The 26,503-nt window shown below is 34.6% G+C and overlaps 1 protein-coding gene across 1 annotated transcript; it reads right to left on the bottom strand.

The window, feature by feature from the left end:
* Nucleotides 1-513: 513 nt before the first annotated feature.
* syne3 (spectrin repeat containing, nuclear envelope family member 3) lies at nucleotides 514-25,871 on the bottom strand. The gene is made up of 18 exons (XM_077239154.1): nucleotides 25,685-25,871; nucleotides 24,051-24,209; nucleotides 23,003-23,175; nucleotides 21,596-21,905; nucleotides 20,595-20,750; nucleotides 18,747-19,091; nucleotides 17,671-17,807; nucleotides 17,117-17,291; nucleotides 15,353-15,535; nucleotides 14,468-14,611; nucleotides 14,016-14,150; nucleotides 12,491-12,652; nucleotides 11,615-11,787; nucleotides 10,640-11,219; nucleotides 9,631-9,789; nucleotides 6,704-6,877; nucleotides 6,297-6,338; nucleotides 514-2,884 (listed from the first exon to the last, which is right to left on the bottom strand). The coding sequence occupies exons 2-18, from the start codon at nucleotides 24,192-24,194 to the stop codon at nucleotides 2,693-2,695; spliced, it is 3,384 nt and encodes a 1,127-aa protein (XP_077095269.1). The 5' UTR covers nucleotides 24,195-24,209; nucleotides 25,685-25,871; the 3' UTR covers nucleotides 514-2,692.
* Nucleotides 25,872-26,503: the final 632 nt, after the last annotated feature.

The raw sequence follows: 26,503 nt of genomic DNA, 5'->3' as shown, positions 1-26,503 counted from the left end.
ATCATTTTTTACACTGTAGTTTCCCTTTAGCTGGTGACCTAAATTAAATGTAAATGTAATAGGCAGAGAACCACACACATGGTTACTTAGGCAACCAAGAAATGACAAATCCATGCAAATAAACACTCAAATCCGTACTTCCGTAACCATAGCTTTTCTAGTACTAAAATGTAAAACCTTCCTATAGCTTTGAAGCAAATCAAATCATACATAGATCGTCAAGTAACCTCGGGCTGACCTCAGGACCTTATAGTCGCTATATAGCAGGAGAAGACCTCTATAGCTGTGCACTATTGCGTGATGTTTAGTCACACCAGGCGGGTTGTGTGTTTCGTTATCATTGCACATCTCGTCAGACCAGTTCAGCTTTGGTTTAATGCCGAATGCAGGCAAATAGATACGTTTCCTGCTAAAAGAGGATCACTGGCTTTCTGAATGGGAGTCTTGATATTGAGTCACACATTTATCTATTCAATCTCATGTCCATAGCAACAAAAGAGACACAAACAGCTCTGGAAATACACTGCATGTTTATTGCCTGGAGTAAAATACAAAAATACTGGTTATAGTTTATTTTACTATATATATTTATCAATTTAAAGATACATTATACATTGAGTTTCATTCAAAATATAGTAATAAAATAAATGTTTAACTTGTATTTTGTTAATACATTGTCATACAACAAGCATTTGAAGTCTAAATGTTGTAATTTCTACATGCTTCTATTTTGTTAGCTGTCTTTGAAAATAATTTCCAGTATTTTCTTCCCAAATCAAAGATTTCTCCAATGAGAAAATGATTCCATGTACACAGTGCTGTAAACTAGCTCTATTAGCATACGTTTAATCATCTTGAAACACAGTTGAACCATTTAACCAAATTTTGTACAGTTTAGCATTTGCACCCTAATGGATCGCACAGTATCATTGATGAAACCTGTATACATCATTAAAGGGCTTGCATTGGCATAAAACAAGATTAAATACCAACAATAAAGCAGTGCAATAACGTTAAGTGCTGAACTTCAATATTAAGGTTTCTTTTAAGAAAATGCAGAATATGTTATGTTAAGTCTCTTTCAGACTATGCACACTCCTATTAATGCATTTAACATTACATAGTGCATCACATATTAACGGATATTACAGTTTTATCATCGCAGCGATATGCTGAAAGGTCTGAATATGATTTTAAAATGCCATTTTGCTATAAGATAAAAGCAGTTTAGTGCGTTGTGCTTTTGTGTAATACTACTTAAAGCTGAAAAGCCATGCAATTAGCCTCTAAATAATGTGTCTTACACTGCAAAAAGCCAGCTTTGAAAGACAAACAAGCCTTCGTTCTGGACCTAAAAAATAAATCAAGGCATTCCTTTCATCAAACCATGACTTAAAGAAGCAGTCTTAAAAAAGAATAACTGAACTTAACTTCTGACGGTTTTGGGCCCTTCTGAGACACCGTTTGCAAAACAAAACAAAACAAGACCAAGAAGATCAGAGTTCCAAAATTGTGTCCAAAAAAGGCCATTCTCCCTTAACAGAGCTATTTTTACGGCATAATCTATGCCAGAAAAACGCACTTACAATAACCTATAACAATCAGAGGCAAGCCAATGCCAAAACACAAAAGACAAATCCAACAATGTGATGCTGCAATATCAATTTCCAAAACCAGTTAAAGGAAAACTGTCTATTATATGAACACATGAGCATAGCACCTTTGCTTTGGAGTGATAGAGCAATATCTGTGTTGATTTTGACCATTTCCTCTTCTAAAGCTCACCAATATATGAAGAACACTCAAAACTGAGCTTAGTTTTGAAATATTTACTGATTTGAAATATATTTTCTGATGTCTTATAAATGACATCAGAATCAATACCCGCAACACAGTGAGAAGTTAAATCCTATTTTTAAACAGTTTAGTTTCTGAGTGGCCTGAGTAAAATAGCAAACAGCAGAATTTAAACAAGACGTATGAATAAAAACATGCACAATTCTGTTTAAATATAAGACATACCACAGTAAAATTATTTAAAGGGATAGTTCACCCAAAAATTCTGCCATTATTTACTCACCCTCACGTTTTCAAAATAAGATATTTTGAAGAACTATTTTTATCCATTTAATGAATGCTAATGGGATCCAAAACAACATGATTGGACCCTATTGACTTTAATTGCATTGACAAAAAAAAGTCTAAAAAAATCTCACAAAAGAAAGGAAGTCAAACAGATTTGGACATGAGGGTGAGTAAATGATAACAGAATTTTCTTTTTTTGTGTGCAAAGTATCCCTTTAACCTTTAGAACCTAGCAATAGCATACAACAAACATAAAAATTCAAGGAATTTGCGATGGCTCCTGAGTAGATGTCTTTAAGGGAGTTTTGCTCTTTGTAAAGGCTGCATTGGTTTCTCTAAAGCCTGTAGAGAAATGAACAGCTTGAATCATGTTGAGCAGGTTGTGAGAATCTATGCCATCCACCCACTCACACTTTCACTCTCTCACACACAAACACAGTTTCTGATCTGCTGCGTCCACTTGTGGGTGTATGGTGGAGCAGCTGAGAACTAAAAATAAAAATGACTTAAAACGTTAACAGAACATTGATAAAAAATATAAGTATTTGTTACATAAACACAAGAGCAGATTGGCGCATTTAAAAAAGCTGCTTTGGACTGTCAACGCTTAAGTGGGCGGAGGTCCGTCGTAGCGGAGCATGATGTTGAAGGAGCGGGCGAAGTTGTTGGACAGTGAACAGCTGGTGCCCTCGTCCATCATGGGCAGCAGGAAGGCCAGCAGCAGGAGAGCCAACAGCAGGAGCTGGAGAGGAAGAGCCACGCGACACACACGGTACAAGAATCCCAGACTGCTGTTCGTCTGCAAAACACACATCCACAGATGCCGTTACATGCTGAATGGCTATATCACAAACCCTAGTGAGTTTCTACAGGTGCGTTCAAATGACTACAGTGTCCAACTGTTTTCACTGTAGTTACTGCTCAACTTTGCTGTAGCAAATCGCTAACTCTCATTGAAAATGAATGACTTGCAGTAACTGCGCAACACTGTCAGTGTGAATGTGACCTGTGACACATTTTTGTAAGTGACTGATTTCAAATGAGTGATTGATGAAAAGCTTAATTAGTTAAATCATAGAAATTTAAAATAAAAATAAATAAATTTTTAAAATAAAATAAAAGGAAAAAAACAAAAGGGAAATATTTAAAAGATTTTTTTAAAGTGTTATGTTTACCTACATATCATGTGAACTTTAACCAACATCAAAGAACATGTTAAATTATTAAATATTTGAAATCTCAGGGGGTACTTCCAAGAAAATATTATAGGACAAAAGGGTTTCGCTGACAAAAAAAAGTTTGGGAATCACTTCTCTCATGAAAAATACATGAGATACAAAAAATACATAACACAATTTATTTTTATTACATGTGAGAATTTTCTACTGATTGCTTTCAGTTTTGAAAAAATAAAAAATAAACTTTTTCCCCTTCTTATAAAAAACCTTCACCTTAACTGTTTGCAGTGCATTCTAGGATTGTATTATTCAGGAAGGATTTTTGAAATGTTACTTTAAAACTATATATTTATTGCATTTTGGACATGCAAGGCCAACACATTTACTCGAATAGTGAAAAAAAGGAATTTTAAAACCTGATGGCCAAACTTGCATTTAAATAACATTTATAGAATAGTTAATTTCATTGCCAGTTTGTTATAAATGTTGTTTCTTATCCTCAAATTGCATTAAAAATTGTATATTTCTGTTTGGTCCAGCCAATGCAGATATGCAGTCCCAAGCGCACATCTCAGAACACCGGTATATGTAGTCTTTGGTGCCTTATGATACCTAAAAATGTTGCCAAGGTAGGTAGGTGACTCACTACTAAGGTTTATTACAGAAATGTGTACACAAGATGAGTCTGAGTTTTAGAAGTTATTATAAATAGCCAGCAAATAAAAAAGTACAATTACTCTTATAAGCTATTGGACTTCTACTTTTCTCCTGGTGGATGATGAAATGGCAGAAAAAAATCCCTCATAAATCTGATATAATTCCTCAAAGTCGTCAGATTACAAAAAAGAAAACTCTTTGATAAAAAGATAGATCTTGGCTTTGACTTGACATCTCTCAATATACGTCTGATAAAAACATCACAATGATTGAAGCTCCTTGCCTAGATGACTCAATGGATGCCAAAAAAACTAATTCACACAGACAAATGTGTACCTGATAAAATGCACAGGGAAGTTTTTCAAGCTCCAGTGGAATTGTGGGAGTGAATATCCACCTACAGCAGCTCAACAACCGCCATCGCTCTGAGCGCCGGACTGTGAGATATCTGAACTTAATACGACCCTTTCTATTTAACGCCTCTGTAGCAAAGCTGAGGAACATGGGAACTTTTACTTTGTGTTTGTGAGAGAGTGCAGAAGTACGAGGAAGTGAGGAGGAGGAAAGGTGGGTGGATGAAAAGCAGAAATCTTTTTCCACTCTTTTTCTCTCTTGTTAGCCCTTTATTGAGGAAAATGTAATTACACTGGAAGGTAATTACAGCAGTGCTCAGGCCTGGCATAACGTCCTTATAGATACACATGACCCAATCATCGTATCGTTCTGGCTTGATAAGTATACGATAGGAAAATATACTTTATCACAACACATAACTACATATTCGATGCGAGGAGCCTGTAATTAGTGGCAGAAAGATTACCTCACTGAAGTGCCATCTTCAAATGATGATTGTATTTGGTCAGTGACGGAAACAATAAGAGTGTGCATTTACCATGCATGATAATGACAGCAGAAGGTGATGGTGGTTTCCATGACAGAGATAGACGCTGAGGTTCAGGTGAGCAACATTTGCTTGTGTGTTCTTATGATGCATTATTGAGCAGCTTTAAACACGTTTGCAATGGCAAAATACAGCCAAGAGAAAAATATGTTCTGTATATATTATAAAATATGTATATATACAGATATATATACATATAATTAAAACAAATACAGTGTATAATAAATATAAAGTTAAATCAATATAAATAAAATATAAATGTAATTTATAGAAAACATTTCAATAAAAATACATAAATCAATAAGCCAAATGACCACTGTGACTAAACCACATTACTCTAATAACACTCAGTAAATAATGAAGCATCCAGAAACAAACAAACAAAACCCTCCTAATTAATTGGCATTATGATTGGATGCCCCATTTCATAACGATTCAAGAAAGTTTTTTGTGTGTGTGCATATTTTGCAGAACTAGTTCAACCAAAGCATCTGTGAATAGCCTTGATAATTGGAAGGTACTACTGCATGTGCAAAACAACCTTTCTATCTCCATCCACTAATATCTGCTTATGTAAGTAAAGCAGGCCTATCAGAGCAGCCTTTCATATGCAGTCAGCAGGGCACCTGCGTCTCTTCTCAAGAAGACATGACCGCTCATGAACAGATGGCCAGAGAGTGGGAAAAGAGCTGCTAAAAAAGGTGTGAACATGATAAATTTGAGAAATTACTCAGAAAGATTAACACACTTCTAAGCAGTTCACGGAGCCAAAAAGTATCATTTGTCTTTGGGGGCTAAGACAGTGCTTTGGTTCAGGCTTTCATAATGCTATTCCTGTGCCTCTATTTCAAAGACCTCCTACTAATGCAGCTGATCAGTGTCCCACTTCACTTCAGAGTGCTTACTAACTTCACTTTACTTCCGTAATGTGATATATTTCAGAGTGTAAATGCTCTCTCTCTCTCTCTATATATATATATATATAAAGTTGATTTTAACTGTTAAATGAGCTGCAATATTTTTCTGAAAAAGCACTTCACTTTGCTGTGGAATGTGCTTCAAAAATATATATTTTTTTATCCATCAGAAATTGATTTGGTCAAAAAATATGTGTGTTCCACACAAGAATGGAGCCAGATCTGAGTAAAAGAACAATATCTAATAGCCTATGAGGCTAAGGTTTAATACAAAGTGCTAATAAAAATCCATATACCCTCCTCTAATATATTACATTAAATCAATTTGCAGCTATAAATCACATGACACCGTAACACAGTGAGATTGCACTGCAGAAACAAACTTCACCAGCCCCAGTTGTGTCAATAAATAAACACGGCATTCAGTTCTGTTCTAACCTTTAAAGGGGAATACTTTCTTTTGAAACATACTTCACTGTCATATCAGAGAGATTTTTGAAACTCACTTTAAACACAAGCCCACTCACAGCATCAAGATGTTTAATGAATAAAACCTACCTTTCCAGCTCGGACAAGCTCCTGTTCTTGTCCACTGACACCCTGAAACAAACAGAAACATTTGCTTTATATTTAGTTAGATCTAGCTACAAGATGCTGCCCCCTACTGGTAGACACATGATACTACACCAACATCTTCATTGGTTAATGGAGAAATCATGTAGTAGATAATATATGACTCTTTCTTGGTATTCATCATATAACAATGTTTTTTCACCATTTTTCGAAATGATGGCTTCAGGTTAAAATATTTATTCATGGCACAAGCAAAACATTTTAAGAAAGTAAAGAAAAATAGCTAGACGTAGGTTCTTGAGGAAAAGTTGAATAATAATTATATTTTGATTTGACAAAAAATATAAATGAATATAATTTAATATAAATGGAAAATAATTTTTTCTTCGTACCTTGTGTTTGAGCAGACCTCTGAGGTCGCCAGCCTCTTGAAGTTTGGATTTGTATAACATCCAGTGATAACGCAGCTCTTCTAGCTCTATGTCCACCTCCGCTGACTTACTCTGCTGACCAGACATCAGTTTCGTGAACTGACTCTGACCCCAGGCTACACCGGCACGTAAACCCTATACAGATATCAAGACAGAGTTATTAGTAGGGGTTTGTGTGGGAGTGGTTGTTAAAGATTTGTGCTCATAATTGGATCATCTAATTATTTCAAATCCAAAATTGAGCCTTCGTTTAAAACATTTATATCAACCAATTCTGCCTTAGCAACTTACCGTCTATAATCAAACAAGTTTTTTTTTTCTTTTTTTAGTACTACACCAGTTAAAAGTTTGGGGTCAGTTCGTTTTTAAAAAAAATGTTTTTTAAGGCTCTTATAGCGGCTTATTTATAAAAAAAAAGAAAAGAAAAAAGAAAGAAAAGTAAAACAGATACTTAATTACAGTTTAATATATTTAAAATGCAATTTATTCCTGTGTTGACAAGCTACATTACTTCAGTATTCAGTGTCACATGATCCTTCAGAAATCATTCTAATAAGCTGATTTGCTGATCAAGAAACATTTATTATTATCAATATGGAAAACAGTTGTGCTGCTTAATATTTTTGTCATACATTTTAGTTGTTTATTTTGATAAATAGAAAGTTAAACAGAACAGCATTTACTCTAAATAGAAATCTTTTGAAACAATGAAGTCTTTACTCACTTAAATTTAATGCACTCTTGCTGAATAAAAGTATTTTCTTAAATAAATAAATAAATAATATATACATCTTATTGACACCAAAACATTTGAACGGCAGTGTACATGGAAATCCTGTGCATTTGTATGAAATTTTACAGTAATATCTTGGAAATGATACAGTAAAATATTATTACTGGAACACTTAATAACAATGAAACAAGTGAGAAGGAAAATGTACCCAAAGAACTCTCACCCCTCATTCCCAAATGCAGAACATTAATATAAGAACATCAGCATTTGCTCTAAGTCTAAGGTAAACTAATTTAAAAACGTTAATTTAATTAATGTTTTAATCACATTGCCTTAAGTGTCACCGTCCCACAGGTGGGACGTTTGCCACTATATATTTAAAACAATAATATCTTAGTAAAAACCTAAAGTAATATTGACAAACTATAAATCATTTGAAAGCTTAAAATCTCTAGTTTTCATATTTGGTGACTGTTTTCTAAAATAAATTACAGAGGAGCAGTAATTTATCAATTTGCAACAAGAATATTTCATATTCATTAGGAGTATTTAGGCCTTTATTTTGAAATAGCAATAAACATGAAACATTATGAAAGATTGGTAGAAACCTCAGTTTGTTTTCATGCAAAGAGTTCAAAAGATACCACCAATTCCATTTTATGAGAAAAAAAGGTCTGAAAATGTTTTAAATATAAAGAAAAATATTATGGATTCTTGATTTGTGATACGGCTGCGAGCTATAACGCACATATGTGGTCTTTTTATGCATTTATTAGAGGTTGAATTCAAATCAAATACTGCCAAACCACCCATACTACTTCTGAATAGGATGTCTACTTCATAAATTGTATGAAAATTATGGAAATACATGGTTCAGATCACTCAAAACATATATGAAAATGGAGGCACTCTTATACGGGCAGTAATGGAGTCTGGTGTTCACCTATTGAAAAAGTTGGGTACTGCGCCCGAATAAAATCTTACTGTAAACTAATTTTTTTAGTTTAGATATCAACCTAAAATTTGGAACACAAGTTGTTCAGATTTTTGGCTTTAATTTTTTTTGCAGTTTTAGGGTAAAATATGTCTTGTAATATATATATATATTTTATATAAAATATTAATAATTATATTTTTACATTAAATTACTTCATAAACTTAAACGTATATAACTTTTTTTCTGTTTCATTTTTTAATAATTTCTACACTTCTACAATAATCTGGAAAATTTCTGGAAAAAAACAAGACCAACCATAGGTCTATATTCCAAAGCATTCTTGAATTACAACCATTTAAGTTTGGATAATGATTTTTATGTCTATGCGAAAAAAAGGGGGGGTGACAGTTAAGGCAACTTCTTTATAGACAAAATGGCTGATAAAATTCTTTGCAATGTGTCAATTAATTTCAGCCCAGAATAATATCCAATTACTTTATCCTGAAAATGTCCAAGTTATTTCTATAAGACGTTCTGTGTCTGCATTAGCAAACAGTAACTAATGGAGGAGGAAGCGGTTTCTACTAATATAAAGTCAGGTCTTAGCATTGAAGCATCTGGGCACTTTGTCAGCTGTAAGGGAGATTTAAATAACTGAAAACAATCTCAATGTGGCTTCTTCGCATAGCACAATCTGCAAAAGATTTTTGTTGTTGTTTCATGGTATTATTCAACAGGAAGACCACCTATGACTTGCCGTTCAAGAGCTTTTCCAAATCTGAGCTGTGCAGCTGTGACTGAACCAAAAAAAAAAGTCAATGTGGCACAGTGGCTGTCAACTCAAATGTCATCAGATATGACAGCTTCTAGGTATTTGTGAAGTTTGAATTTTTCCAAGCCTGGGGTAACAACTGAGCACAAGCCTTTTAAAGCTTCACAGATCTGCAACTACAATCGCACTGATGGAAACGTACATAACACTACACTACACTACACTACACACCAGACTCTCACAAACATGTAGCTCAACATATAGAAAATGATCCAGCATATTCCGTGTGACCAAAGTAAAATATCACACTGCGCTTTGTTGAATAAGATATCAAAGCTTTCAAAGATTGTTTTTTACTCAAACACTTTTTGATATTTTGGACTATTCATGAAACTTTAATCAAAAACAGATAAAAAGAAAGCAAAAAAATGTAAAACACCACCAACCTTGAGTGTATTCTGTCTTATCCTCTGTTCCTTAGCGCTCAGGGATCTTTGGTTGTTCAGAATTCCTGTGAGTTTGTCATTTTCCTTGTGAAGCCACGCTTCAAACTCCCTCCTCTGGGCCTCCAGATCAGCATGACGCTGGGGCCCCTGAGAGCCCATCTACAGGAGAAATGGAAAGAGACATCCCTCTGTCCGTTTCTTATTATAGCCAAGGTATCGCATGCTTAATGGTGCCTTTAGGGCCGAGTCATCTAGCTAAAAAATGATCATCATATATTCTTAGTTCTTTTGATGATATATCTCTTTTAATGCATTTGCTCTGAAATAATAAGAAGGCTTTTACCCCCTTCAACGTAACATTTTGACCAAACAGCCACTGGTGCCAGGGTATGGCTAAAAATGTGTGATGAAGTAAATTACATTAAAAAAAAAACTTCTTACCCCAATTTAAAATAATTAAGGCATGTTTTCCACATGTTTTTTTTACTACTATATTAACAAGAGGAAAATATCATTTTCAGTTACTGTAGGGCATTCAGAAGTTTGGAGTCTGTATGATTTGGTTCATGTATTTGAAAGAAGTCTCTTATGCTCACAAAAGCTGCATTTATTCAGTCAAAAATACAATGAAAACATTACTATAGTGAATTATTATTACAATTTAAAATGATTATTTTCAACTTTTAATACTCTTTTAAATACGAATACTTAATTAAATAAACTTAATTAAATACAAATTTTAAAAATGTTATTTACTGACCCCAAACTTTAGAACAATAGTGTTCATGTAACAGTATAACAACGCATTAACAACATGCTTAAATAAAACAATACATGAAAAATGAAATGACAATAAATAAACAATAAATAAAATTACTGCAATATTCACTATGTAATTTTCTTATATCGCATGCAAAAATCGCTACAAATATATTGCACGTTTTTGATATAATGCCAGCCCTAATGGTGACAGTAGGAATAACAACAATCATATTTTAATCATCCTAACCTGATTGTCCTCAGTTGAGCCATAAGCAGCACTTGTCTCATCAGGTGGGATCTGTGACGGCCGCATCACTGTCTGTGCATCGTCAGAAAAGGCGTATTTGCCTTGCATATCCAGGTCTTCAATCCCAGAACTGGCTATGTGTTCTTCAACCCATTCACCAGTCCGACCACTGCTCCTAAGCAAGTCATCTCCGCAAGAGCCTTTTATCCCTATCTGCTTCCTGTTCACAGTACGGTCACTTCCAGACATGACTGCATCCACCTCATCATCCATGGACTGGTCTCGGTAACTCCTCTCTCTTCTCCTGATCTCTGAACGTCCAGGTCTTGCGATGCCCTCAGAGATCACAATTTGATCCGGATTTGCTTCAATGTTCCTCTCCGGCTCTGGGTGATCTGTTGATTCAGATCTGTGCAGGAATCTCTGATCCCCTTCCAGTTCTTTGTCACCTGTGGCTATTCCCACTTCAAAGTCTGAAGCTGTGCCCTGGTGATGCCCATCTGCCCATCTGTCCAGCAAGAACTCAGTTTTCTGTGATAGGGAATTGTGGTCGCCTGTGGCATCATGTCCATTTAGAAGCCTAACAAGTGACGGTGAAAGTAATAAATATGTTGCCAAAAATTCCCTTTTTAATTTAATTTTATATTCAGTAGTGATAAAGAGAAATATATTGGCCATGTTGGAAATTAATCAGCCATAAAATGTTTTAACAATGAAAAATTACACATATCACCTATAAAATAAAAGGTTCAATAGGAAATGCTATATTCTAGATCTCCTGACTATTAAACACAAACTGATTCACATAGCAATCAACAATAATTGAGATTAAAATGGGTAGGTAAACTGGTTGCAATTAAAACAGAATGTGAAATATGCCCTTTGGAATTCCTTTGTATCACAATTATGCTTCTTGAGTCATAGTTTCTGTCCATTTCATAACATCAACACCCTGCAAGCATTACTTCTCCTAACCTGTAAAGATTGAGACTAAGCGTGTGGAGGGACGTCCAGGACTCTCGAAGGCGTTTAAGGTCCTGAACGATGTGAACTTTGCCTTTCTCCGAGGTTTTGGCCAGCACAGTCTGACCCTGAGCCTCCGTCTGATGAAGCTGAAGTTCCTTCTCTGGAAACTCACCAAGTGCCCTCTAGAGGACAACAACAGTGACACAAGACTGAGGCGTGCTGCAAAGGCAAACATTCATGTGCTCATATCCTGCACATTGTGTACTTTTGGGTCATGACTTGTAATAGTAATACATCAAGTATTTGAATCTTGTTAAATACATTTATGAATGAGTTAAATATATTTATAGATTAAAGTGTAGAATGTTATCTCTTACAAAACAATACCATTATATTCATGATTTCTGCTAAAATACAGGTGCTGCAACAATTAACTGACATAAAGTGATAATGAAAATAGCTGACAACCGATGTTTAATTATTATTTAGCTTGGACTGTATTCTAATATTCAGGGATTCCACTTAAAAAAAATAAAAAATTTCCATGACTTTTCTAAAGATTTTCTAAATTTCCATGACTGAAAATAATTTCAAATTGCCTTTTCAAATTGTTTTCCATAACACTGGGAACTGTCATATATGTCATAAATTATTAACTTTTAAAACATTTTTTTATAGCACACAATGTATAGTATTTATTTATGGTAAGCGTTTTAAAGCCTTTAGTTTGGACATTGTTTGAAAGTTGTTGTGGAATATCATTCTTTATAACAAAATGCTTTTCCAAAAATGTCTGGCTTCTTTATTCAGATTATTAAACCAAATAAATCAACAAATTAATCAATTATTCAAATAAAATAAAACCATAATAGCTCATATGCGTACCTCAGCCTCATGCTGGCGGTTATCAATGCTCCATTCCCCATCTGATCCACGAAACGACTCCAGCTTCTGTCTCATGATCATCAACCACTTCTCCAAATTCAGAATATTTTCATGTAAACTCTCATGTTCCGCAATGTTCTCCTCACTTTCATTCACCTTCATCTGGTATGAACAACACGTATACATACACACATACACAAACATTGCATTATGAAGCTGAAACAGACTTGAGAAGGATTTTAGTGCAATAAAATTCTGGTATCTGTTATAAAAAAATAAATTTAAAAAAATCGAGAAAAAAAAACATCTCTTCAGGCCACAAGTGTGCATTAAAACTGAAGTAAGGAGGTTTGATCAAGGCCTTCATAGTCATCTTCTTCATCACCATCATGATCAACACACAGCAGGAGGTATGGAAACCGGGGTGTGATCTCAGCGGTTTCCACAGATCTTCAGGGTTAAATCAGGATCACTTGTGAAGTTGGGCATTTTTGAAGTGGTTAGTAAAAATATATGTATGTATCCTCCCCTCATTATTCAGAATTTCATATTTCTATCAATTAACGATGCAAAAAAATTTGAGGAATAAAAGGAATACTTCACAAAGGAAGAACATTTATTTACTCTATGGAAATCTTCATTTGGCAACAGCTCTAAAATCTCATTTGAGCTTATGCGTATTCATAACTTCATAGCTGAATTTGCCACAGTTGCGGTAAAATTCTTTCCAGAGGTTTTGTTTTGTATTACGGATGTCTGGGGACATGATGTAACATGAGAAATTGTGTTCATACAATTTCTGTACAGTTGCGAGTGTGATGTTGGAGTATGATAATATGATAAAATATGATATAATTTTCAATATACTGCAGTCTGAGAAGATCCATAGACATATTTTTGTAAATTCCACAAAAAATTGAATGCTGTTCTTTTGAACTTTCTATTTATGAAAGAATCTTGAAAAAAAATGATCATGTTTACACAAAAATAAAGCATCTTTGAGCACCCAATCAGTATCATAAAATTATTTCTGAAGGTTCATGTGACACCAAAGACTGGAGTAATGGTGATGAAAATTCAGCTTTGACATCACAGTAATAAATTACATTTTAAAAGAATTCAAATAGAAAATACTTATTATAAATTGTAATAATATTTCACATTTTCACTGTTTTTACTGCATTTTTGATCAAATAAATGCCGCCTTAGTGAGCATAAGAGACTTATTTCAAAAGCATTTAAAAAAAAAAATTTTAATCCAGGAGTGTATCATTTGATTCATTTTGCTGGTTAATGTATTGGAGTTTGGCGCAATAGAAAGACAGAGACAGTCCGACTTTCAAAAAAGAGCTCCAGGCAACCAAACAAATAATAATTCACAACTCTTACACTCTGCTTACAAATATTCCGCACAAAGCTAGCGTATTGTATGGCTTCCGATAAATTGGAATATAGCATGAACTACTTAATAAATAATAAACAATATGGGGGAAAACCAAAAAACCTCAAGCAGAACGGATCTTACCCGAACTGCCTTATAAAGCAATTTCCAGTCGGCATACAGACACTCAAACTTTGTCCTGTTTGCAGGGTTGGATGACACCAGCGTCTCCAGAGCTATGATATGGGCTTCACAATCTTCCAAGTCCTTTCTAATGACCTGCAGATAGATGCACACTCATTTTACATTCAGTTTGCCACTAGCGAGTCTTTCCCGCTCCCACCTGGACAAGCCACTCTGATCAACCAGCGCAAACACATTGAGCTCAGCGTGACATAACTCCTAGCTCCTTAAATTATTCACATGACTCTTTTAGTGTGTCCCTGAAAGACGATCTGATCAAAAGTCACTGTACGTCTACAGCTTACCACATGCAGAGATTAAAACCAAAACAGTTGTTTAAAAAGAAATTTAAAAAGCTATATTTTTGGAAATCTGAAACAGCTTTTTCAGCTTGTGTTTTCTCTGCTGCTCACCCGGAGTTGATCAGCCTGGCTCTTCTTGGCTAGAATGTCAGGTTGAAGTTCATCTGTCTTGCCAAACCGTTCCTTTATGAAGGTCAGTTTTTTATATATGGATTCATAGGCATTGGAAAAGTCCTTCGTCTTTGATATCAAACCCTGAGGGCGTACATAGGATAACATATATATTATATCATTTATGTTCACCCACTGAAAGAAATCTGAAAATGGCACTTCATGTCAAAAAGGATGCAGATATAATATCTCTCTCTCTATATATATATATATATTAATAAAAAATAAAATAAAGAAATTGATTTGGAATAATAATTGAATAAAATTATTTTCCATGGAATATGTGGAAACTGATTTTTCGTACTGACACCCAGCAGCAAAAGATATAAATAACTGGCTTATAGCCTTTATTTGTGAGAATATTAACGTGCAAAAGACTTTTGCACAGTAATGTATATATTTGTAGATATATATAAGACATTTGTTTCTACTTTATCATTTTCCACCATAGTGTTAGAATTAACATATTACACATATCTATTTCTCTTTTATCTATTTAATTTTATCTATGTTTGTATTCAATACCACAATTGACATGTAGACATTGATAAAATACCAATAAAAATTCCTCTTAAAAGGTAGATAACTTTATCAAAAGATTAAGAATAGGTTGTTATTTTTACAACTTTATCTGCCTGCATACATTTCTTCAAACAAACAAGGCTTCTTGTTTTTACAGCCAGATATGATAAGCTGTGACTTTGACCATATTTTCTGTTATGATGCATGTTACAGCTAATGGCAGGGGTAAAGACTGATCACGTAGCTCAGGCTTTTACAGTCTGTATTCAGCAATAACATTTTGAGCTCTGGCTGTTGGTGTACCTGCAGGCGGTTCTTGCGCTGTTGGAGCTGGCTGTGGAGTAACTCTCTCTTCCTCATATCCCCGCTGAGCTCTTCCAACAGATCAACAGCTTTCTCTTGGCCAAAAACAGAGCTGAGCAGATCACTCTTCACCTGGAGCAAACTCAAGCGCTCCTGGAGCTGCACACTCTTTTTAAGTAACTTCTACAAAGAACAAAACAAAAGAAGAAAGAGCACAATCAATAACTTCAAAGAGAACAAAGTATCAACACTGAATTAAGGTGCCAAGATGAAGGCAAAATAAAATACAATATACAAATACAATATGATCATATCCACAACAGATTGTAGCATAAACTGGATTTGTACCCTTTATTTTCTCAAAACAAAGTGTAAATCAAATGCCAAAAGTACTGAATGGGAAAACATTGCAACATTCAGAGTAAAAAAGAAAAGAAAAGAGGCTGATCTTCAATACAGCTCAAATCTCTGCATGAGGTGTTCAAGACTCAACAAAAACCCAATATGAGGGAGATTCAAACCACAGAATCACACAGTAATGTTATTTAGCTGGCTAACATAAATGGTCTTGTCTAAATTGCAAGAATTACATAAGATAACCCTAAAAACACCATTTAGAATGGGCTAAAATTAAAAATAAATTATAAAGCATTTAGTGCCATAAGCAATAATAAAGGAGCAAGTGTGTTTATGAATTAATAACAATCGAGTTACATAACAATATAGTTTCCAGCTATTATTGCCAATTAAAAAACATATTCATTTTTTTGTTAAATATGTATTTAATTTTATTCATTTTGGAAGGGGAAAGACTAGTGTAAACGTTTTTTGTTGAGTCCTGGGGTTAATATTTGCTCTGAATGATTTGATTCACACAATTATTTACTGAATGATGCAATGCATGATGCAACCTCTGTAAAAAAGTCAGGTCACAATTTTATTATTTTGGTACGATTCTTAATTATTTTCAAAAACTGTTAACACTTTATTTTAAGGTGATGTAGCTACATGCTACTTCGTGTACTTACTCCAGTAATAACAGTAAATTATGCATAATTACAAGTAACTAACCCTAAACCAAACCCAAACTCTATAGTATAGTAGTTAATTAATATTAATCAGTACTTATTTGAGTAAGTACAATGTACCCAAGTCACCTTAAATAAAGTGTAACCCAAGAAAATTGCTTCAGACTTATACTATTCTGTTTGCGGTCATTAAGATTGTGTTAAAAGAAGTCTCTAATGCTCACCAAGGCTGCATTTATTTGATCAAAATACAGTAAAAACAGCAATATTGTGAAATTATATTACAACTTAAAATAACTTTTCTATTAAAATGTAATTTATTCCTGTGATAGCAAAGCTACATTTTCAGCATCATTACTCCAGTTTTCAGTATAACATGATCCTTCAGAAATCATTCTAATATGCTGATTTGGTGAAGAAGCATACATTTCTAATTATTATCAATGTTGAAACCGTTGTGCTGCTTTATATTTTTGTGGAAACTGTGATAATTTGTTTCAGTTTTTTTATGAATAGAACAGCATTTATTTGAAATGGAAATCTTTTAAAACACTATAAATGTTTTACTGTTTTTGATCAATTGAATACATCCTTGCTGAATAAAAGTATTAATTTCTCAAGAAAAAAATATCTCATTGACCCCAAACATTTGAACATTAGTGTATCTGGAGGGACACATTTTTACACCACGCCCTCGCATGCTTTTTCAAGAAAACTGTGGCTCTAAATAATTTACCTCTATATTCTGCACGAGCAGAGCGATATGGGAGAATTCCGTCACCTCAGTGGAAGCCTCCAGTACCTGAGAAACCACCTGACTCCACTGGCTGAAGACATGCAGAGGGTCCTGCAGTATCTGCCGGAGAGTCGTCTCGCTTTCAGAGGACAGCCTGAAAGATCTGCCTTTCACACTGTCACAGGAAACACAAAACAACTCTACTGAGTAGTCCTTTACAGTATGAGCTTATATGGCTTTGCATAAACAAATGCATAAATACATGCAGTAAACCTTGTGTGTAATACACTAATTGTTTGAAGTGCTTACATTAGCACTCTTTTATTGATGGATACACATTGTTTACGGCTGACTAGACCTGTGTGAGTGACATCCCATTGACAGTAACACAATGGGAATGTGACGAGCCTCCTGTTGTGTCTGCATGATGGAATGTTTACCAATGTCAGTATCAATAGCTAATGATTAAAAAAATATCCATCAAAGTATTTCTCCTAGCCTCATTCCTCCTTTGCCGGAGGCTCTTTGGGTGTGTGTGTGTGGTTGCTGCTCACTTCTGGTACTCTTTTACCACTGCTAGGACGTCATCAGACAGGTTTTTAGAATCTTGTGGGAATCGGAATAGCTCTTTCAACCGGGATTTTAGCTGTTCCACCCTGGGCTCCTCTGTGATGAGCTTGTTGCGCACCCTCTGAAATGTGGATGTAGAGAACTAATCAATAAAATTAGTACACACATCAAGAGTTTGAAGGGAGCTCATTCAAGCAGAATTTCTCCACATGGGGTCCAGACAGTTTTCATTGATCTAAAAAAGGGTTTTCATCCTTGTTGGTTTTTCCCCAGTGCTAACAGCAAACTTGGTCCAATTAATAACTTAAATAAAAACAGACTTCAAATGCCATTATAATCATCTACAATTGATTGGGTGTTTTCAGTAAAGGTTTAATTGTAATGCAAATGGCATATGGGTACTAATATCTATAGATCCTTATACGACCTTCTAGGGTCATAGGGCTGGAGCCTGCCTCAGTTTCTTAGGCCAGAGGCAGGGGAAAGCACCCTGGAAAGATATAATTTCAAAATAAATGTCATGTAATAATAAAAAATATATAAAATGGATATAATACTTAATCTTAAACAGCAATATTATCTGCATTATCTAAAATTATGCTGTTTTTAATCAGCCATATTATGCCATGACACAACTTCTGACACTGTTTTTGCTAAGTTTAAATCAGAAAACGTAATTAAATCATCTCAATGTCTAATAAGTTGAATTTAGATAGAAAAAAGGTGATTGTGCATGGTGAAGCCCAAAGCAGTAAGTGAATAAGACGCAAGATGTTTGCACTGAAATTCTGAATACAAAGTGTTACAAATTTCATGCTAGTGTGTCCATCATTTAGGAGGTATTCCACACCACAGAGCTCTTCCAAAAACTACTTGTAGAATTTGATTTACAACGGATCAAATTACTGTCACACCCCAAAAAGGAATTTACCCAAGGCATTCCCTAAATCACTGTAAGTGTCATGAGCTGTCACAAAAATATGTTGAGTCTCCATCTGTGTCCTACAAGAAGGCATTAAAAGTATTTGGGAGTGGTGAGAGAAATGAACAGAATGCTAACCGTGTGCATCTTCCATTGAGCTACCAAGTGTTCCTCAGTCCTCTCTCCATCCCTGCTCTCCAGCTCACTGCTGAAGTTCTGGACCAGGGATCTGATCTGCCCCAGGTCTGCCCACAGCTCCTTACAGCGGTTTGAATACTCGCTCTCAGAGTCCAGTGAGCTCTGGAGCTCTTCTTGAATCTCTACTAGCACTTGGCGTAACCTCTGCCAGGCCAGCCTTAACTCCTCCATCTCTTTTGTGATCTTCTCCGCACCTGCTGGAGACGTGTTGGCCTTTACCGCCTCAGACAACCTTTCAATGTGCTGGAGAGTGAGTTCTTCTTGGGCTATACTAGCATTCAGCTCCTGGGGGGAATAATGAATTCATTATGATTAATTGTACATATTCTTCATAATAAATTTGCAACAAGGCCTTCTTAACATGGCATAAGAAGTGGAATGTGATCAATAGCCAAAGATGACCATCTCAATGTGTACATTAACTCCATATATCATCATTGTTGATATTGTTCAACAAAGCTACAACTAAATCTATTAAAAATCGTTTGCGCTAATTGAAATAAAGTTGACAAAAAAAAATGTTGATGAACAACTTGAAAGAAAATTAGAAATGCTGCTTTGGCAACTAACTGAATTACAAAACTTACTAAAACTAAAATAATTATATAAAATAATATATAAAAAAATAATAATGACAAAAGCACATGACAAAATTACTAAAAACGTAAACTAAATTTAAAATGAAATCTGAAAATATAAAAATAAAACTAATACAAAATATTAATAAATACTATGAAAATAACACTGTATAATCTACAATTATATTAAACACAAATTATAAAAATAATTAATATTAATAATTGTTACTTGTTTTATTATAACCACTATAAATACTATAGTTATATTATTATAACTATTAATAACTATACTTAAAGTTAGTATAATTTTTTAATCATTGTATTTTTGCCCAACATCAGTTGACACCATCAATTACCACTGTTCACATCTGTCAAACTCTAAATGCCATCATATAAAAAATATGCAGAATGGCAGCAGCCTCAACAGTGAAAGTCAGGTCAAGTTTATTTGTAGAGCAATTTTCAAAATACATATTGTTTCAAAGCAGCTTTACAGAAAATCACTCCTTAATCCCCCAGGGAGCAAGCCAAACATGACTGTGGCAAAGAAAGAAGCCACACAGGATAGAGGAGATACCTTGACAAATTTTATTATACTTGATTTTTTTTTGTTCTTCAATATTTCGAGAGAGAATAAATGAATGAATGTAACGATGAAGTATCTTCCTGTCAACAACAACAACAAAATCATGGATCCATTTTGGCATGGTGAACGTTGCTATGGAAACAAAGAATAAGTCCAAGGATGTGAACAGCTCAGAAAGTAATTTCTGCGCCGTCAGCTCATAGTTTTATTAATTCTGTTGAGACCATTTATATTATAGGGGGAGTATAATTTTCTTTGGGTGTTTGGAAATAGTAGTACTTCCTCATTATTCCTTCAAGTTCCGCAACACAGAAATGGTGATATTCATTATTATTAATGTTTATTCGTAGCTTTTGCACGTCGCTATGGTTGCAATACATGTTTTACTTAACTAAGGTTCTGCATGTTTACATAGAACTAGATTTTACATAGTTTTAGAGATAGTAATAAGATTTTTCACATGCCCCCTTTAACACAGTAGCCCGAATTGAGAATGAGGACGCAAATCAGCAAGTACTCGGCTAAACTGGAATGACTTGTCCACAGCTTGGCTTCCAAAGCAGGGATGATTTTCCCAGTTGATCATTCTGACCTCCCCTCCCCCAAATAAGTAGGTCAGTGTACCTGCAGGGCTTTCAGCCTATTCTGTGTCGTATCCTCCATGTCACTGAAACGGCTAACTTCTTCTGTTTTAGACATCAGCCAGGTTTGGAATTTATGAAAGCAACTTTGGTATTGCTGGTGCTCCTCTGCTACTTTCTGTGTCAATTCCAATCTTTCCTGCAAATAAGTAATGCATTTCTAAGGACAAAGTCATATCTTTGACACTACAGTATTAGTATTCAATTTTATAAACTCAATTAATTCTGCAGGTAACAGCAATAAATATGATTGATGCATTAAATTGCCAACATTAATAGAGGTTAAATTATAAATTACACATTACCATTCAAATTTTTAAAAATAAATATAATACTTTTAATTTAGTAAGCATGCATTCAATTGTTCAAAAATGACAGTAAATTTTTTTTACATTGTTGCAAGGTTTCGATTTCAAATAAATGCTGTTCTTTTAACCCTCATGCACTCTTCGATTTCTGGTTATAGCCTGTATGGTCAGGGTCAAATTGCCCCAAATTGGATTCAATACAATTCCCTAAAAATCTTGGTCTTGGTGAGCAAAATAATCTTCTTCCCAAACCATTTAAAAAATCTTACTGACCAAAAACTTTATGTAGACCCCTAATAATACATTCTTCAATAATAACTATGGAAGATCAAAACAAGTTACAACAAGTCTGTGACAGCAGTGGAGAACTGAAGAACAATGTATCTTGAAACTAGAACTTTTGAATGACCTCAAAAGTGGGTGTAAAAGACATGGAAGATGATAAGGCTGTTTTTAACTGATTTAACATGCTGAACAACCTTATGAAACATTAACAATATAATGCAGCTTCAAAGGTTTTCAAATCCTTGAAATGCATAATTTTATTGTAGAACAAATTGCATTCCATTAATTGCCTTTAAACATTCTAAAATGATTCAACACACATTTGTTCTGGCTGTCAGTGATAACTAAACTCTAGAAGTTCAATTATTGACCTAAACAGATGGAGGTTTACCTGTGCTCGGTCTCGAACGTGGTTGTAGGCATCTCGAAGACCTTGCTGAGCCTGCTCATCTGCACTGGGGTCTTCGGTCCGGTTGAACAGGACTGCAGCCTCATCCAGGAGCCTCTCCAGAAACTGAGCCTGTGCTTGGATGTTACTATGAAGGACCTGCAGATGATCCACCTGCCACAGCTTCTCTTGGAGACCCAGCTGCATCTCAAGCAGGGGCTCCAGAGTCTTGTGCACCTTCTCCAGCCACATCCCAAACTCCTCACGGGCCTTTAGGTATTCACTCCAGTGCAGCCACACCCACTCGATACGACTATCAGAGGGGGACAAAAAATATGAAAGAAATAAATACTTATATATTCTATATTCTGATTGGTCATTTGTGGCATTCTGTGGTCAAATATTATTGTATAATGACTGCAAAACTAATAAACAAAGATGTCCTACATAGCTTTTAACTGTGTGTGTGTGTGTTCATGTATATATATATATATATATACACACAGACACGCACAAAAACCCAAACCCACAGACATATATGTAACATATACAGTATATAAATATAATAATATATACACACAAATATATCATGTAAACAAAAACTTTTATGTTAGATGTGATTAATCAAAATGAATTGATTTGACAGCACTAATATATATGTTACAACAGGATACGTTGCCCTTAAGGATAATGTGGGGGGGTTCCCCTGGTCTTAAACTGCATGACAATTGAAAATTGAAAATTGATGGAGCAAATTAATTTGTGTAAAACTGAATGGTAAAATATGTTCTGATTGAAAATCATGTAAACGTAAAAGTTCCTACATCTGAGGTAAAAGAACAAAAAAGATCCACCAGAAATGGACAATTCCCCTGTAGTAAGCACTCTTTTAAAATGGCTGTAGTAATATAGTGGCAAAAGTCATATTGCAAATGTCACCATATACAAATACTTTTTTAATATCCACCTTAATTTTCAGGTAAGAGCGGGCGCAGCCATTTGTAATGGCAAATTGTGTCAGGCTTTTTGTGTCATTTGCTTCCTGTGTCATTTGCTTCCTGTGTCATTTGCTTCCTGTGTCATTTGCTTCCAGTTATTTTTAGCTGTACAAAACAGCTCGTTATACTGCTTGATATTGCAAACTGGTATTTCTTACCATAATATTTTAATGTAGTGTACTTAATTATAAACACGCTGTTTTGTAGCAAAAACAGTTTTACAGTTTTCTGCACTTTGATGTATTTTTCTCGTTATTTCCCTATAGCAGCTAATAAATCGAAAGTCTCACACATTCACAGAAAACGCATTAAAAAAAAATAAGGTGGATAGGAAGACACTGTTAAGTATCATTTAAGTACACGTAAATATGATTGGTAATATGATTGGTCAACCTATGGACAAAATCTGTACCTGTGACAGTGAATGATGTAGGTTGACGTCTCCTCCCAGAAAGCTTTCAGATCTTTGAGTTTCGAAAGAGTCTGATTCTTCATTTCTTCATCTCCATTTTGAAGCAGAGATTCAGAAGCCACAAGCACCTTGTCCATCTTCAGATGGCCTTCAGGCTCTGATCTATGGATTTTCTTTACAACAAAGAAAAGTAATGCTTAATGGAACATTTAAACCGATGAGATTATATACAATTTATCAATTTAGCAGCACTATTCTGGATAAATTGACAACTATGATTTTGTTTAAAATAGAGATCATGATTCTCCCCCAATTCTGAATAAACAACAAAATAACAGAGGTTCTGACAAAATGTTATCTGTTGTAATCTATTTAAAATATCTAAAACAATGTGAATTATTTATTTATATATGATATATGTTTTAATCGGTTTGAATGAACAATTCAATGACTCACTAATAAAAACTTTGCTTGTTTCATTATTGGATGAATCAGAGTTTTTTAATGAATCTCTTTAATGAAAGATTCAATGACAAATACATTTCTTAACAGTCACTTGTCACCACCTACTGGTGTAACGATGTAATACAGTCTTCATTTGAACCGTCAAGCTACTTTCAAAAGGTGATTTACTCTATTTTGATCGCTACTGTAAGCTTTTATCCCAGTACTTCTGTAATGATTTTAATTATTGTAACAGAAATATTGATAATGTGTGGTTGGAAAAAAGTATGTGAAGCGGTATCATACCTATACATGACAACTGCTCTCTCTGCGGCAGCGCCATGCAGATCTGAAAGTTCACTGTGATCGTATTTGTCAAAGATTTTAACAGACAAAGCTGAATCATTGTCATTTAGGAATAAGATCACGAGGGTGTTCAATTTGAAATCACAATCTTTTAACGATTAGCCTAATAGTGCAGCTGTAATGTGAAATGATCACAATAGCTTCTTTAGCAAACATGAGACACATTTGAGAAACTGAAATGGTTCTATTTGAGTATTACCATGCTCTAAAATAGGTTAAAGGTTAAGGGAGGTCTCACCTCTGTCTCTCGGAGCCTGACCTCCAGCGCTGATCTGGGCCCCTGGGTGTTATCATTTTGTTTAAGCCTCTCCTGGATGGCCTGCATCCAGGACAGGGCTTCCTCCAAACATTCCTTGAACTCATGCTGCTCTTGCTGGGTCATTAGGTTAAGGCTGACCTAATGCAAAAACATAGGGGTAATATTATATATACATATGTATGTCTTCACCCTTTAAAATGTCACTGGTAAAGCCATGTCAAGTCATTGATTTGATTCCTAGAAAACAAATATACTGAAAAACTGTATACTTAGACTAACTAAGTCACTTTGGATAAAAGGGTCTGTCAAATAAAATACTTACAGTTATGGAATTTCTTTTAAAAAATAAAATTGTAACCATAATTTCTGGTAAAATGCATTGTAAATAACAGTGCAATAAAACTACCATCAAAAAATAAAATAAAGTTAAGAGTAACGATTGTGGCAGGATCTTACACTGTTGGGAGGAGATCCCCTATAAATTTATAGAACAAAACAAACCGTAGTAATTATAGGAATTTGGCGGGTTTGCTTTGCTCACAAATGGTGATAGCCATGAATCACCCCTGGCAGCTGGTTTGTACCAAACACCTTTTGGGTGCTATACAATATGTTTAACCACTTAACTTAACCACTCCACCCTACAGCACAATGTTTCCGCCAAACCCTGTACATCAGCAATGTCGCATAACTTTTCTTAGGGGGCAAAAAAAACAGTTCAACTTCTTCGTGACTACATATCTTCTTTCAAAACAAGAGACTGAATTAAAAGCAAAGCCAAATATCTTATTTTTTCTTCTTTACAGAGGGCGCCCTAAAAAGGATTACAAGCTACTTTCCTGCATGAGTCATATCCCCCACAGCATTCCCTTCTCTGGCATTCCCATAACCCTTTTCATATGAAAATACACAAACAATAGCCTACATGGAGCACACTGTAATCCCCTGGCTAGTGCCTTGGGTTTTCAACCATTACGGGTCTTGAAGGTTATGCAGTGGGAACATGAACAAAAATAACGTTACACATAAAAAATATCTATACATTTTGGTCATGACAGAATATATATGTATACAAACACACACGCACACACACACACACACACACACACACACACATTATATATTTATTTATATATATATATATATATATATATATATATATATATATATATATATATATTACATGACTCAAATTGCAGATTGTAAGAAACAAATGCCCCCTTTAATGAAACCATTTGTCCACTTCTAACATGTTATAAACATAAACAGATAATCATGCCAAGTCACAACCAAAACAACCAAACGCCCTCTTTTACACGATAATGTATTTGCATACATGGAGCAGTTGAAGGTCTATTCTCTGCCTGAGCCTGAATATAACATAAATTCAACCTTAAAGTCAGATATAATTCAGTGTAACAACAAAATATAGAGGATTACTGCCTCGACTGAACCATGCAGACATAGTTAAGTGCATTAAATCCCACAGTGTCACACTTTTGAAGCTGTCAACTTTGTGTTTAGAAAGTAACAAAGCACAGCAATGCAGCTATACCGAAATAACGGCGTATTCACAGCTTAAAACAATCGATAACGTGGTAGTAGCTACTTACTGATATATGTACATCTGATGCGAGTATTTATGATAAGAAATGACCTTAAGTTGTTCTTTGAGCTACAAAGTTACTGTGATCCGTAAGGAAGTCAATGCAGGCCTATCAGTTGCTTGGGCTGGTCGAGGAGGAGATCAGGCAGGCAGAAGCAGCACATCCACTGAGTAACTGATGAGCGCACGTCACTGCGCGCCGGAATTATTCAAAAAAAAGAGCGGCTTTACTGACCGTAACAGGGCTGGCGAAAATAAGAAAATAAATAAACAAAAACAAGAAAATGTGTTTGTATAATGAAATTCCAAATAATTAATAAAAAATAGATATAATAAAAATGAATTAACACCACTCACTAATTCTTCCATACTTTTCCGTACTAATAGATGCACTTTTATGGACTTAAAAACAGAAGTGCCATTTATTCCCATTATAAAGCTTGGAAGATCCAGGACATTTTGAATATAACTCCGATTGTATTCTCTGAAAGAAGAATGTCATATACTGTAAAAAATTTAACGTAAAATCAACAGTAACTTACTGGCAACAAATATCCAGAAAGCTTCAGTGTTATTCCACGGTAAAATTACTGTAAATCTGACTACAGCAGTTCACAGCATACTCGATAATAACTTACAGTATATTTATACTGTAAAATGAATTACAGTTCTTGTTTTTGCACTGTATTTTAAAATACCTTAAAGTTACTATGCAATATAATTGATTAAGGTAGTTTTTATATTCACATACAACATATTATAACTAACTACAATCTGTTACACGCTTAAAAAAAGAATGAAATATAAAGGCTTGTATGCAAAAAAA

The sequence above is a fragment of the Siphateles boraxobius genome, unplaced genomic scaffold, assembly GCF_051911475.1.
Source record: "Siphateles boraxobius isolate OS27281-9 unplaced genomic scaffold, OSU_SipBor_1 22, whole genome shotgun sequence".
Lineage (NCBI taxonomy): Eukaryota > Metazoa > Chordata > Actinopteri > Cypriniformes > Leuciscidae > Siphateles > Siphateles boraxobius.
This window is presented reverse-complemented; position numbering and strand designations above follow the sequence as displayed.

What these genes read in the sequence shown, in the direction of transcription:
- syne3 (XM_077239154.1), bottom strand. Translation starts at nt 24,194, where the DNA reads ATGACCCAGCAAGAGCAGCATGAGTTCAAGGAATGTTTGGAGGAAGCC. An exon ending in ATAGGCTGAAAGCCCTGCAG is followed by an intron (nt 19,092 to 20,594) that starts GTACACTGACCT and finishes TATTCCCCCCAG; the next exon opens with GAGCTGAATGCTAGTATAGC. An exon ending in GCCAGGCTGATCAACTCCGG is followed by an intron (nt 14,151 to 14,467) that starts GTGAGCAGCAGA and finishes ATCTATCTGCAG; the next exon opens with GTCATTAGAAAGGACTTGGA.